A 15,488-nucleotide genomic window follows, 5' to 3' on the forward strand; every position below is an offset into this window, starting at 1 on the left:
ATTTCGTCCGTAAATTTATTTTCCACTTGTCGTTTTGCGTGGCTTGATTAATAACAGAGCTTGAGCAAATCATTTTAATGAGGCTTATGTCATTGAGAGATGTGTCTGGAGCGTGCAGCACACTCATTGCCAAAACAAACAAGGGTTTCATGCAAAAGGCGGAGAATTAACCTGGCATGCGTGGGAATCAGCCAAGTTTTGTATTTGACATTTGAGGGAATTTCCTTCCTCTCAGATTTTGTTCTACTGAACCGAAGAGTCAACACCTTAAATTGGTTTTGTTCCGTTATTACATGGGAGATTTTGCAGAGGCATTGATGCAGTCATGTAGACAGCCCTTGCAAACCGCTTTGTGTCAGTCTTTGTCCTATACATGTGTGCGTGCGTGTGCCTGCTAATGTCTGTGTGATAGAACTGTCGTCAGCGAATCAGCCGAAACCTGTCATCAGCCATGTTAATGCTGGCTTGAAGGCAAAGAGGAAGATTAGCTGAGGAACTTATAATAATAATACTTGAAAAATGGAGCAAAGCCTCTTTTTACAGTCCTCCCAAGCAAGGCGAGGTTGTTTATCACTTTGGGAAGATGTTTGGTTGCCTCCCTTGTATGTCTGCTTTGGGCCCTTAAGCTGATTTTGCTACACAAGCACGTTCTCTTCAAAGCATGTCAAGATTTTCCACGCACACTAATGAGGTAAATGGATGGCTTTTGTTTTCTCCACAGTTTTAACTTCCCCCAAAGTGCTCTCATGACTTATACACGAGCTGTTGCGGAAATCAGCCTTGAGCATTTAATCAAATTTCTAACTCTACAGAGTGATCAATTTGTGCTGCAATATTCATCTTCCACTCAAGCATAAACATAACCGCACATTTACACAGACACGCACGCACGCATGCAGGCACGCACATACATACACAAGCATGCACTTACATACATACACAGATACAAGAGCATCGTAAGACTGCTATTTGTTTATGTTAAAGTAATGTCATTTTTGTTAGGTAAATTGAAAAAAAAATGAAATGCTTGAAAAAAAAATGCTGCTGTGACAGATTTTACTTCCTTTGAGTGTGTGAGAATCATACAAATGACTGTAAATTTAGGCAACATAAGGTACCTACTTTAGTCTATTAACAAAATGGAAATGAAACGAGTCCTTTCCCTCAGAACCGACACTTTATGGCTGTGTGATGGAAGAATAAAAGCACCAATTTGAAGGCACTTAGATCTCAAAATGAAAAGTTGTACTCGCAGACATAAAACATGCATTGACAGTTATTTGCCAGCATTTAGTTTTGTGAGCTGATGTGACTTAACCTTCAGAGATTCTAATATGAGTTCTATCCCTTTGAGGCACATAATGGATAGACATGACTTACTGTTTAAAGAGTTAATTCTCAACACTGTTAATTTAAATATTAATCAGTGCAGCAATAGAAATATCCTACTGAGACCACTGTTATGTAAAACAACGTTTGGAACTCAGGTCACAGACACAATAATTCAGAGTGTTGGTACATTTAATTTTATGGACAATAGAGACAGGAAACATAATCTGTGTTTGTCCCTTTGATCTTTTGAGGATTGTCCTAACACGTTTATTCATTTTGCTTTTAAAAGGGATACTCTTTTTCTAGAAGGACTTACCCGTATATGCTGGGATATAACACATATAAGCACATTTATGATGTACATTTATAGAGTAACGTTTTCAGTTTTGTTACATTTAAGTGACATTTAGAAAAGTACTACCTAACCAAAAAAGCATAACCCTTTGTAAAATAGGGAATAACTACTGGTAGATTTATTTAACATTATTATTCTGACTCTATAGTATATTGCTATATGCAAAACTGAGCAAGTGGATACAATTGTACTATTGTACTTTTTGTTTTACTCGCTTATAAATCCAGCAGTTTGAAGAAATTGTTTTTAAATTATGTTCTTTCTTTTTTTCACAAAGTTAACACTTGCTGTTAGTTGGGTCTCTCATGGAGGGGGGGACCTGCTCTGTGCATCAAAATAATTTCCATTACAGGATCTTGATTGGTACAGTGACATTGTGTGCTTGGGATGGCATAGTGGTGAGGCAGGAGGGTCCTGGGTTTGAATCTGCCAGCTCACAGGAGCCTTTCTCTGTGGACTTTGCATGTTCATGCTTGTCTGTCTCCCCCGTAGCCTTGACTGGTGACATATCGCTGCTGACAAACCACTTCATTGCAACTTGTCTGGGTGTAGCCCACCTCTCACCCCCTGACAGCTAGGATAGGCTCCAATCCCTCTGTTACCCTGAATTGGATAAGCAGTTAAGAAAAAAAGATGATTAAGTGTATTGATTGATCAGTAATAACCCTCCTCCTGTTCATGTGTTGATTACTTCACTCACCTTGACAGTTTGGCGGTTATATCTATTCTAGATTGATTGCCATTTGGCAGAGAGGGGCATGATCCCAAGAAGTCAGTTCTCCTTGTTGTATCACATTCCAGCATTGTCAGATGTGCCATAACAATCGTGGCTACATGAGTTCAATTTTTAACCGAGCAGCTTACATGTTCGTTTTTTCTTAATACCATCTTCTAATTAAAAGAGCATCAATATCGGGCCTTTGTTGTTTAAAACAGAATTTATATTTTGTTCTCATACCAGTATTACCATGGCTGCCAGCTTTCACAGAGTATCTTTTTACTTGTACACTTAATCAAACAAATTTCATCCTCAGTTGCATCCAACAACGTTAACATCACCCACTACAAACTAAAATATTCACTCATCTCTCTAACTGCCTCGCATTCTTGAATACCTCTCATATTAGTCACACACTGCTTTGTTTCAGAAAGACAAAAATGGCAACCTTATGAACCCTTCTGTGAATCATACCTGTTTTCATCTATCACTGTACAGTATTGCTCTAATAACACATTTTTGGAAGCCATGCGCTTATATTCTGAAATATACAAAAATGGCCTAAAAAACAACAATAGTGTCGATCAAATTAATTAAAGGCACTTGTAAATTATTTGTTGATTTCTGCAGGCCGGACCTCAAGCACTACATTGTGAGAGGGGAAACCTTTTATGGCAATCTTAGTTGAATAAGCAACTGGTCAATTTCAACCTGGAACAGCTTCATGTGTAAAAACCAACTTTGACTATTTTGGTAATTTCCTTAACTCCTGTAACCCACACAATATGGACTTGGGATTTGGAACTACAGGGCAACAGACATTAATGTCAGAATCATTTGTTGTAACTTTTGGTGATATTTGGTGAAAATTTAAAAGGTAATGACATATCCAGCAGCATTATCTGCACATTATTTTTAGTGCTAATTACAGAGTATTTGTAGAACTAAACTAATACATGGTAGAAATTTTATTTGGAGTCACACATGGCTCTGGCTCTAATGCTGCTGGTTTACATTCTGGAGCCCTTTAGCTCAACAAAGCTCACAAACTCGAGATTGACAAACAACATTTTTTTTCAATGAAAAAAAGAAATAACACATGAAAATGCTAAAAGACAGTTTATTAGCAGACACTCATCAGCCAGAAATAACCTCCTGAAAAATATCTTCCTGAAATACACCATTTGATTGGCAGTGTAAAATAAGGCAAAGGGCTTAAGATAATCTTTTTTTTTTCTTTTACAGATTTGCACCAACAATAAACTGTTATACATTCACTTGTTACTGTAGTTATGCTTTTGATCTGTCCGTATACCCACAAAACCAAGAAATCTTCTTTAGAAGGGGGGCAGGGACTGACAGAGTATTTACAAAAGTAATACTCATCATAATGCATTAGCTGTTTTGGCCAAAGATTGGCTACACCTACATAGATTTTGACCAGAACCTAAACAAAGGTTAGATTTTGGCATTGCAAAAGCCAACACTACACTGACAAAAGTTCATACAGTTACCATCACCAAAATTATTAAAGGTCTTAAAAAAGTATTATAGTGTATAGATTTGAATAATATGATTTCCCTCTTTTCTCTAGGCAAATACAACTTTTGTTACCATAAAATAAATTTCCAGTGAGCTGCAAAGGACATAACAGAGCTAAATAGTGACTACTATTTTATTGGAGATCACCCATAGGTTGTTCAGAGAATCGAATAAATCAAATCCATCTTTGCCGCCATTAAAATGACTTTTTCTTTAATCAAGGTGTTTAGTGTGTGTGGGTTGTGGGCTTTTGGTGTGTTATACACCATTTGTAACCACTTCTGATTGTGGCATGTTTACCATTTCACAGCTTAAAGATGAAACAGTAAACCAAGTTGATTTTAACTAAATGTAAATTTTTTGAATACTTGTCTGGGTTTTACGTTACGTTAAACTCAACATTTATTATATTTAATCTTTCCTTGTTTTTCTTTTTTTTTTAACTCAGATGAAAACCTAGAGTATTTAACCTCACAACTTTTTGTTCCACTGGTCTTGTATTTAAAATGTCTGAATGTCTAAAACATTTTTAAATATCTGATTGCTTAGGACCTAAAAACTGCTGTTTTTGGGGTTTTTCTTTTGCAGTTTTAACTAGTGCACATAATATATGTAGTCTGACCTGCATCATGTTGCATATTAAAAAGAAAGAAAGAAAAGAACAACATGACTTGCCAGTTGGGTTTTGTGTTGGGAATAGTAGTTTAGCCATGTTGCACAAAGGATACGATAGCTGCAGCCTTCTTGTGTATATATTTTTATGAAAAGATGTGCAGTGGGGTTAAAAACATCTAAACAGGTAGTTCAGTACTACACATATAAACACACAGCACGGGTATGCTATGGGTAAAAATGTCCTCAGCTTGGATGGCTAACTAGGTGGAATGCAGCTCATTTGTACAGGGTCTATTATCCCATTGAGCATCAAAATGAATCTGGGAAAAAAATAATCAAAGAGCTAATTTCCAAAATTGTACATATCCATTTATATTAAACAAAATCTTACCCTAACTCCAAAGCACCAAAGAAGATCAATTCATCACTCAAACATAGCTATTTGCACTTTTTAAATGCTGCATCAATAGTTTGCAGTCATTTCAAATTTTTTTGAGACGTGTTGGTTTTCAGCTGGTGGATATTTTGTTTTGGAAAGAAACTCTTCAGTTACACAACACTCTACACTGATATTACTGAAAGAACAACAAATGACATCAAAAAGGAAGTAACCATCACCAAGAAGAACTGAATATATATATCTATATATATATATATTTATATTTTAGAAATACATAGAAAAATATATATTCATCTGAATGCCCATTATACAATTTTACACAGTAGAGTCAGAAAAAAGCCTATATGTTGGTATTGAATAGCTATGATATATACAGAGGGGATGGGTTGCTTTATAATATTATGAGGTGGTTAAAGTGGCAGATAAAGAAGTTTGTGCAAACTTGTTATCTGTTTCTTGCTGGAAAGTCCAAATTGTACATTACTGAAAAATGTCATATGTAATATGAAAAAAGTGTTTATCTGTTTTTGTTTTTAGCCTGTATTTTTTTTTTTTAAATTTCCAATACCATCGACTGGTAAATCAGCAACACTAATAGATATTGAGAGATATTCATAGCAACACTTTATACCCTGCTTTTAGACACCCTATTGATGGAGGACCTACAGCACATGTATGTGTTAAGGAAAAGCACAAAATGACAAAGTTAGAAGTATAAAATGCTACAATAGGCGCACACAGCTTCCAAGTGGGCAGCACTTGACACATTTAAAGATTTATAGTATTTGTAGTGTTTCATTTAGTTATATTTAGTAAAGCCATTCACATCAAATATCTGTATTAGTATGCACTGATACATAGAGGTATATTGATGCCTAACTTGCCCTAGGTCAAACAGTAAATGCAAACATTTTAAATCATGAAAGGGTTTGACTGTGAACAATTTAAGAATACCAAGGACTCAAGCTACTACATTTATGAATATTGTTGTAAGTAAGATAAGGTATGTGCTTGAAATCTATGGTAAACTTGGTGCTTAAACCATAAACACACATTTACAAATGCTATTTGACCTAGAGTAAGGCATATTTTTTAAAGCCTGTTCAACAATAATAAATCTTTTTAGAAGCTTAATGTTTACAGTTTTAAATTTCTACCTCACCATCTGCTAGTAGTGAATAAACGCTTCGCATTTTAGGACAATTTAGAGTATTTAATACAACAGCACACAAACTGTCTACAAATCAATATAATCTGCTAAAAAAATGTAATTAAAGTGTTTTTGAGTGAAATTTGGTCTCTCTGATCTCTCTGCTAAGACGCAAAGACCTATTTGAGCATGTGAGTAAAGACTGGTATGGTAAAATTACAGTTATGGTAAAAATGTAGTGGAATGTGACTGTGAAAATGTGACGTGAAGCAGTCACGTAATTCTTAAGTCAGTATAAATCTTTAAAAGGCTTAGAATAGTTAAACATCAGATAGTCCATGTAGTAGAAGTCATATACTCGCTGTCTCTCCAAAGCGCTGACCTGTGAAAAGTAATTTTCCGTGATCTGCATAGAGGTCCGCTTGTCACTTGGGTTCCTGTCTTTAAAACTGGGCAATGTGAGGTTAGGTGGTGCCCCTGCCAATCGCAAGAGAAAGTTAGACTCTTCTTCCATGTTCTCAAACTTGCCGATAAAGTCGTAATCTATGAGGCAAGGGTTGCACAGCTGATTTGCCTGCTCCCAGTGGATGTCCATTCCTACGGGCCGGTGGACATCCAGCAGGTATTGGACAAATTCTTTAAATGTGACCCCATTTCCTGTCTTCAGGGCTGCTTTTGATGGGTTCACCCTGTATTTGGAAATGATGGGTTTCCCAAACAGGGAGTGGTAGTAGTTGTTGGGATTTTCAAACTTGTCCCGGTAAGCTGACACCATTCTCTCCAAGGGCTCACGGACAAATATGACTTTGGTGTAGGTTTGCAGACGGTGCATGATTCCCTGTTGGTCAAAGCTATCAAGCTTCTTGAGATGCTGCCCGTAGTGGACTGTGTCATGCTTAATACTCTGAGTGTTGGAGGCCTTACCCGCCAGCACCATCAGGGTTCTCTTCCAGTTGGAGCATCCTGCCTTGGGGACCTGGCAGTATAGCAACTTGTACTTGTCCTCCACAAAGATGCTTTTCACATGATGACGTGTGATGGTCTTTGAAATGCTGCTTTTGTACTTAGCACAGATTTCCTTCATCAGTTGCTGGCGTGCTTCCAGGATACCGGAGAGCTTTTGCCAGCTCTCTGGAGAAAAAAAGCCCGATGTAATGGAGGAGGACATTGGGGATGAAGAGGAAATTGAAGATGAGGATGAGACTGAGGATGAGGAAGATGAGGAAATGGTATTTTTGGTGTGTCGAATTGGAGGACTTGTTTTTAGCAGTTTGCGTTGTCTTTTCGTGACATGAAGGGAACCTATGTCCTGCTCCTGAGACCCAGGGGAGGCTGTTTTTCTGCTCTTCTCAAAATGTGGGAACTGCATTGGAGGGATCGCGCTGGACAGGATGTTTTCTGTAACTTGGAGGTCCTGGAAACTATCAGATTTGCCTCTCTCGCGGTCCCGAGTGGAAAGTGTCTGTAAAACAATGACAAAACAGGTTAGAGTTGATAGCTGCAGACCTCTTTAGACTAAACAAACAAGGACAGTTTCAGGTGGCTATGCAAAGAAGAACCATTAATATAAATATTTTTTTTATTAATATGGTATATATTATAACTTGTGTCAGAAATGTACCCCAGATTTTTTATTCTTCAACTAGCCACTTGATGGTGCTGTTTCACTACAGCTTAAAGGTCTAACTTTGGTACACACAAATGCCACACACTGCCCAATGCCATCTATGACCTATCAATAAACTGAGCTGTAATGCCATATAAATGTCTTATAAACACTTAATGAGGAATCCAAATTAGAATCATCTACTGCCTGATTACTATCAGATGATGCCCAAGGCCATCACGCATTCTGACATTTTATTTCAATTAAATGCTGTAATGGCATCATAAAGCCAATGGACTGGATGTATAATTTTAATTTTACAACAGACAAGGTGATGAGACCACCATGAATCTTGGTTCATCCCTCTCCAGACGTAAATGGTCATGTTCGTTCATCTGGAGGGAGGAAAGGATGGGGGGGAAGGTCCTTGTGTGTTTAAGGTGAGTGCAAGGCAGATATTGGTACACATTCTTCAGGGTTTACACCGGTGTGAGTCTCTCTCTGGTGCTGATGATCACAGCAGAGAGACAGAGAGAGCAAACAGGGGTCAGCTGAAAGAACATAGTAGGAACTACCTGACCATTGTAGTTCATAGTATGAAAACAGTTTTGTACATTTTCTAAGCTACAGATCTATATTTAAAGTGGATCCTTACATGTTTTGTTCATCAAAGAGTGAAGCCCTAGACCACGTATTGTTTTGAATGTCCATATGCATACAATGTAATATTCATAGCAGGTTGTCATTAAAAATAGATGATGTATCTTTATTTATGATATAATTTATTTTATCTATGATCCAAACGGAAAAAAGTGATTATTCTGGCTAATTATCTAAGTGTTTGCACTTCCTTTTTCATTCCCAGCCATCTCATGTTGCTGAAATTTATGGAAAAACGTTAAATCTTGATGATCAGTCTTGCTCTTTTATCTTAACTTTCCCTTTTGTGTATTTTGTTTTAGCAATTTAATTGGTTGTTAATGTCTTTTTTCTTTTTAAAAACTTTCTCATTACTTGATTAAAACTGGCTTTTAAGTGATATATTCTTCTTTTTTTTAGCACTTCACCATCTCTTTTGCTAATTTTAAGTGAACTCTATTCTTTTTGTTATGTATGTTTATTCCTGATATTATTTGTGCTAATGATGAAAAATATAGCACATTAAAGCCTCAACTCAAATCCTCATTGCCTTTTATAATGATGTTTAAAACATTTAGAACACATTTTGTTGTTTACTCAAACTTTTCAAAGGTTTTAATTTTGCTTTATATGTTCAGATGAGAAAAATTCCATTTACTTTAATTCTAACTTGTTTTTGTGCAAGTTACTGGCTAATAAAAACGAGTTGAAGTCAAAATATGAAGTGATGTGGAATCACAGGGAGGGATAATCATAAGTAATAATTTCTGTAGTTAATAAAATTCAAAACCCCTAATAATTAAAAGAAATGAATGAATATGACTGTTTTTTTGTTAATGACCTAAAACACAGCCACATATTTATTTATATATTACACTACATCTACATAATCTACATTATGACTAATAATATACAAATAATTGTATTGTTCCTGCCCATATTGATTGCATCAATTAAAAATTCACAACATAGATGGGGAAAATGCATGTGAACAAATGTGGAGGTGTAGGTTACAGAAACCTTAAGCTTATAAAAGGTATGTATGTAAAAGAGTGTGCTAACTGCCCCTTCTCCTCTGTGCCCAGAGCTACCAAACAAAATTTTGTTGTGTGAACACAAAATGGCAATAATCTTCTTATGAGTTTGCAAGATGCATCTGCAGTTTTTAGGCAGAGTCAGGAAAACCATTATGTATTTGTTTTAACTGCTTGTTAATGCAAATACCTAAGCAGACAAACACTTGGAAACAACTCCTTGCATGTTGGCACGACTAAGACAAAGTGCTGAAGTTTAAATCTAGCAACAGAATTGGGAAGAAGATTTAGGAGACTTTGAACATGGAATGATTGTTGGACCCAGTCAGACTGGTTGGAGTATTTTAGAAACAACTGATCTGCTGGGATTTTCCCACATAACCATCTCTAGGGTTTAGAGAGAATGATCTGAAAAAGAGAAAATCTCCAGTGAGCAGCAGTGCTCTGAGAGAAAATGCCTTGTTGAAGTCACAGGTCAAAGGAGAAAGACGAGACTGCTTCAAGCTGATAGGAAGGCAGTATTAATTCAAATAACTACCTATTACATCCAATGTATTCAGAGGAGTGTATCTGAACACACATTTATCCTTGAATTAAATGTGCTACAACAGCAGCAGAAGACTACACTGGTCTCACCAAAATTTGACAATAGAAGATTGGAAAAACATTGCCTGCTTTAATGAGTCTCGGTTTCTACTGTGACATTCAGATGGCAGGATAGGAATTTGGCATAAATAACATAAAAGCATGGATCCAGCCTGCCTCTTAATAATGGTTCAGGCTAGAGTTGGTGGTATAATGGTGTGGGGGGTATTATGTTTTGGCCCTATTAGTACCAACTGAACATCGCTTAAATGCCGCAGCCTGAATGTTGTCTCTAACCATATCTGTCCCTTTATGACCACAGTGTACCCATCTTCTGATGGCTGCTTCCGGGCAGGATAACCCATCATGATACAAAGCTCAAATAATCTCAAAATGGTTTTTTGACCATGACAGTGAGCTTACTGTACTCAAATGGCCTCCACAGTCACCAGATCTTAACCCCTGGGATATGGTGGAACGGGAGGTGAAGCCAAGAAATCTGCAGCTACTGTGTGATGTCATGCCAGTATGGACTAAAATCTCTGGGGAATGTTTCCAACACTGTGTTGAATCTATGCGTTGAAGAATTAGGGGAGTTCTGAAGGCCAAAGGTGTACCAATTAACATCTGTGTTCATGTCTCTAAAATACATATATCATTGAACAGACAGAGTTGATAGTAGGATAGCATAGAGGAAGCTGCTGAGCTCCAACAGTAACCATCTCCTCTCATCTAAAGATTGAAAAGAAGAACCTTTGCCCTTGACGCCTCTGCTGGGAAAATGTTTTGAGGACTTATGAAACAGCTGAATTATTTGGGAATGCTAGGCAGCACTGTGTCTGAACCTTTGGAAGCATCATTCCAAAGGTGATGCACAGTTAAGAGAGCATTACATTATGCTTTTCTGCCTCTGGGCCTGGGCATTTTGGCATCGTCACAGCGAAAATGAACTCCCACATTTAAAACAATATATTAAAGGATACTGTCATGATGCCAGGCGATGCAAGCGTAAGCGTAAAATGACCCCAAACATTAAAGTAAATCTACCGAATAACTTCAAACAGAGCAACCAACAGAAAGAAAATCCACCTTTTGGAGTGGCCCCATCAGGGACCTTAATCCAACTGAGAAGCTGTGGAATCAAAAGAAAACAGTTCATGCCAAAAAAATATGGCTGAATAGAAGCAGTTATTTAAGGAAGATTGGTCCAAAATGGCTTCTGAACAATATGCAGGTCTGATCTTGCAGTTATAGAACGGACCTCCTGTTTGATGACTCAAAACAAGATTTCTCCAGGTATTAAATCAAAGGGTTCAATTATTGTTGTTATTGTTATTTTTAAATATTGTGAATATTTAATGTTAAATCATATTTGTATGTTACTATATAAGCTTAAGCCCATGTGGATGTATTTGTGACTTGGATAAAGAACACAATGTATACTTTTTACACCTGAAAAACACTGAAAATAGTAAAACAAAAAGAATAAATGCAAAAAAAAAATTTTGCTGACGGAGAACAGAGGAAAAAAAACTCCAGGTGTGATAATACCCCGAGGAAACTGGCCTGGTGCAACTGGGATCGTTTACTCACTAAACTCAGCTTCAGTCTGACTGGCTGAATGCACAGTGTGAGGTCAGCCTTTCTACACAGATGCTATCAGACACGCTGAGAGGTACAAGGCTGACAATCACTTTTTTTTTTGCAATAGATAACAGGTGGGAGCAACCTGTGTGTATGTGTTTTGGGAGAAATGGAGTAAACACATACCTCTCTGGATTGCCGTGGAGTACTTCCAAGCTTCACGCCTGGAGAGAGAAGAGAAAAAAGACAATAAAATCAGTGCTTAGGCAAACAACATGTATTTTTGTCCTCATAGAAGAAGCTGGGAACCTCAAATACACCTCAGACAACCTCCAATAATTTAGTGCTTCTGTTCAGTTAGCACATCTTCTTTCATCCCGAGCAAACTAACACTGCTTTTCTGGTGCAAAGAGGTAGGATAGGTAATATTATCTGAGTAATGAGTTGCCACCAAGCATGAATAGCTGGTAAATGAGCTGTGCTCCCTGTGATAAGCCCTTTTCAGTGAAATGTGGTGAAAAAAACCCTAAACAAATAAAACTGAACTTTAACTAAAAATGAGAGATCCAAAAAAACAACAAAGCGAAGTAACAAAAAGTTTTTTTTTAAAAAGAGGCCAATTACAAACCAAAAGAGAGAATGACACACAAACTGAAAGATACATGTTGTTGAAATTTTAGAAATCAACAGGAGAGTGATGGAGACATATAGACTGGTTATGTGGCAGCCTTGGTGACAGGTGGATGTGTATTGGCAGATGTGCAGCAGCAGGACAGACGATGTGCTTAGTGGTCTGTCTCCGGCTGGACATCTCTTTTTCCTTAGGTACCCCACCCCTCACCTCACTCCCTTTCCCACCCCTCCCATCTGATATGTAATCAGGCTGACAGCTCTGAATGGGGCTGCATGGCTGCTGATGGGGTGAGCGAAGACACCTCTGCCTGAGTGGCTTGTCACTTCCAATATGAGGATGGAAGTGATAGGAACCTGCATTGGGTGGGGGGGGGGGGGGGGGCTGAAGATGCAGGCCACAACCTTTCCTAAGTGATGAGATGTGCAGAGCCCTATCTCACACATCTCACACTTAAACACGCCTCAGTGGGGATAGAATAAAACATGTTGCCTAGATGCAGTGTTGTTTTAGATTAGTATGCGCTAGAGAGCTCTCTGTTGCTGTCTGGCTCTGTGTGTTGAATCTTTGTCTTCATTCTTCTGAATGAGACACTGGAGGAAAAGGCTAAGGAGGAAAAAGAAGAGCGGCAGACTAGGGAAGCGGCATGTGACATTTCCTGATCGTGTTTGGGTGCTGCCAAAACATTTGATCGCTTAACACTAAAAAGAGCAGGATGGGCATCTTGAATTTCACTTTATATTGAAACGCGAACATATAAATATTTATCATAACACACGCAAATATTATTGTCAGGCAGACACATCCTAGCACAAAAATAGTAACGGTCTGTGAGAGTCTGTTGTTCTAAAGTGAGCCCCTGGTAGCACCAAGCATCTTGTCAAGACACATGCGTGGTTATCGATCTTGAAAACCCCATCAAGGGAGTAATTGAAATCTCCAAAGGTTTAATTGGTTTCTTCTAGGAGGTGTTTTGTCTGGCTGTTGATACATATTTGTCCAAGCTTGTGATACGATGACTATATCACCTTCCTGCTTCGTCCTGCACACTCAGTCTGAGAGAAAATGTTAAACATTTTAGTGAATCATTAACAGAACTGTGAGGCGATAAGATAAGATATGGGAAATCCTTATGATACATAATTGTGACACTAATAACATTTTTAATATTGCTCCTTTATTTATATAATTTGTTATGCAAATGCAAAGGCTGGAGAAACAGGAAAAAAGAAGTGAAACAAGGCATTTAAGCCTAATGCCTTGAAATGAGCATGAAGGATAATTTGTTGTCATGTTCAGCACTTGTGAGTTGTTAAAGTTGATTTGAAAATGACTCTGACATGGCTTGATTTGATTAAAATGCTGTTGCAAAGAGGGTTTGAATTTCAGTGCTGAAAATGCAATTCTCTCAAGTTGGGAGTCAAAATTACATTTCAAGAGGAAAAACATTTTTCCATGACAGCGTATAACAGAAACAAGTAATATGACATTGTAAACAGGATTTCAGGAGGCTTTGTAAACATCATTTATCTTTGTAGTATGTATTTGGTTGTGCTGTTTGATTGTAATTTCACACTCAGTAAATTCTACTCAGTATAACTAAGCTATTGATTTCAACTCCTGTGCAGTGAAACAGTAATGATTGATAATTGTGATACATTTACCCTTTCAGATTCACATATAGATATAAAAGCTACAGTTAATGTCTATCCTTTTTTATCTCCCAGAAGTTATATTAATAATCTGATGAAGCCAGAGGTCAAAACTGTATCCAGATTTGTTAATGTACACTGCGTCATTCACAAAAGGGACTTGCTACAGCAGTACCACATGTAGGTACCACATGCCGCCTCCCTAGTCAACCAATAAAGTTAAGGTTGTTTTTACACCTAGATATTAAATGTCACTTTCTGGTAGTTCTCCTTTTGAAGCTCTAAAGGTTTCCAGTAAGCAAGTCTACATGCAAGATATGGCATTTATAGCAGAGATCAAAAGAAGTCATGTGTTAAGCTTTGCTTTGATTTTCAGGTATCTGACTGTAAATTTTTTTGATGATAGAGAACTATTAAATAGCACAATCTCCTTTTGAGTCTTGTCCTCTGTTGCCCTCTAAAATAACCTTGAGCTGCCACCACTTTTTCACAGACATAGCCATGAATATTCATGCAGACAACCCAGCATTACTGCATAAGCAAAGGCCACATCATTAGCAGATCCATTATCATCCTTCCCTCTCACATATCCTTACGCAACTCTCTAACAGAGACATACATCAAAGATTATCTTTTTCCCTGTCACTGCCACCGAGGAGGAGCAAAGGACAAAAACAATGCGAAATAATGAGCTTGTTAAGTGAAGGACTGTGGCCCTATGTTCTGGAAGAACTTGTTAAATGCCTGTTTTTAACTAGTGAAGGGCCAGGAGGGTTCTAAAAGCCAGACAAGGCGTGTCCTTCTCCAGCCTACAATTCAGACTAGTGATGCTGCGCCACTATAAACCTTTCATTAGTCATTCAGCACACTAAGGCACTGTGACCCCAACCAGCTGCACTCCTCTCTCTCTCCCAACAAACCACCCACACCTGCACTCTGCACACACGCTCCTCCTCCACTTGACTCTGTGTGGGAATACAAGGCTCTGGTATGCTGGAAAGACGCTTGAGAATGGTGGTATTAGGCTTTGAGCTCTGGTCCATTGATGTTTTAACTTGTTGTGGTAAGAGATAAAACGATGTTTTAAAATCCTCCAGGACTGGGCCAGAGAGAGCAGCTGCTTGGGGGGAGGAGGAGGTGATGGGTGAGCAATCAGTGAAGCGAGATTAAAGATGTGCTTGCAGAGACTCTCTAAAGACCAAACACAGACCATCTAGAATTTGTGTGCCTTGTCTTCTGAAGATTAGCTTGTGAGAGGAAGCCACACAAAGCACAGGTTTGGCGAAAAATGAATCAGTAACAGATTTCTAATCCAACCATTGACAACATACTGTAAATGAAGAAAACACACACACACACACACACACACACACACACACACACACACACACACACACACACACACACACACACACACACACACACACACACACACACACACACACACACACACTAGACAAATGATTTCCTCTAGTTTAGTGATACAAACCACATTCTCTTTTAATGACAACATCTAAAAACTCTTCAGTATGAGTCCTACAGGAGGACATGATTACACAGCCTATCTGAAAAACTGATTTGAAACTATATTATCATGCCTTTATATAGAAATCAAGGAAATGTGGTGGACAATGACACACCAGTG

The 15,488-nt window shown here is 37.9% G+C and overlaps 1 protein-coding gene across 1 annotated transcript in view; it reads right to left on the reverse strand.

Annotated features, from left to right (window-relative positions):
* Window positions 1-3,448: 3,448 nt before the first annotated feature.
* The window catches only part of chst8 (carbohydrate (N-acetylgalactosamine 4-0) sulfotransferase 8), a 177,843-nt gene continuing 165,803 nt past the window's right edge, over window positions 3,449-15,488 (reverse strand). The window contains exons 3-4 of the mRNA XM_080885635.1: window positions 11,747-11,784; window positions 3,449-7,574 (exon numbers count right to left, since the gene is read on the reverse strand). Of these exons, the coding sequence (XP_080741761.1) occupies window positions 6,402-7,574; window positions 11,747-11,784 (1,211 nt within the window). The 3' untranslated portion in view covers window positions 3,449-6,401. The remainder of the gene's footprint in view (window positions 7,575-11,746; window positions 11,785-15,488) is intronic.

Source organism: Rhamphochromis sp. 'chilingali', assembly GCF_963969265.1.
Source record: "Rhamphochromis sp. 'chilingali' genome assembly, chromosome: 6".
Classification (NCBI taxonomy): domain Eukaryota; kingdom Metazoa; phylum Chordata; class Actinopteri; order Cichliformes; family Cichlidae; genus Rhamphochromis; species Rhamphochromis sp. 'chilingali'.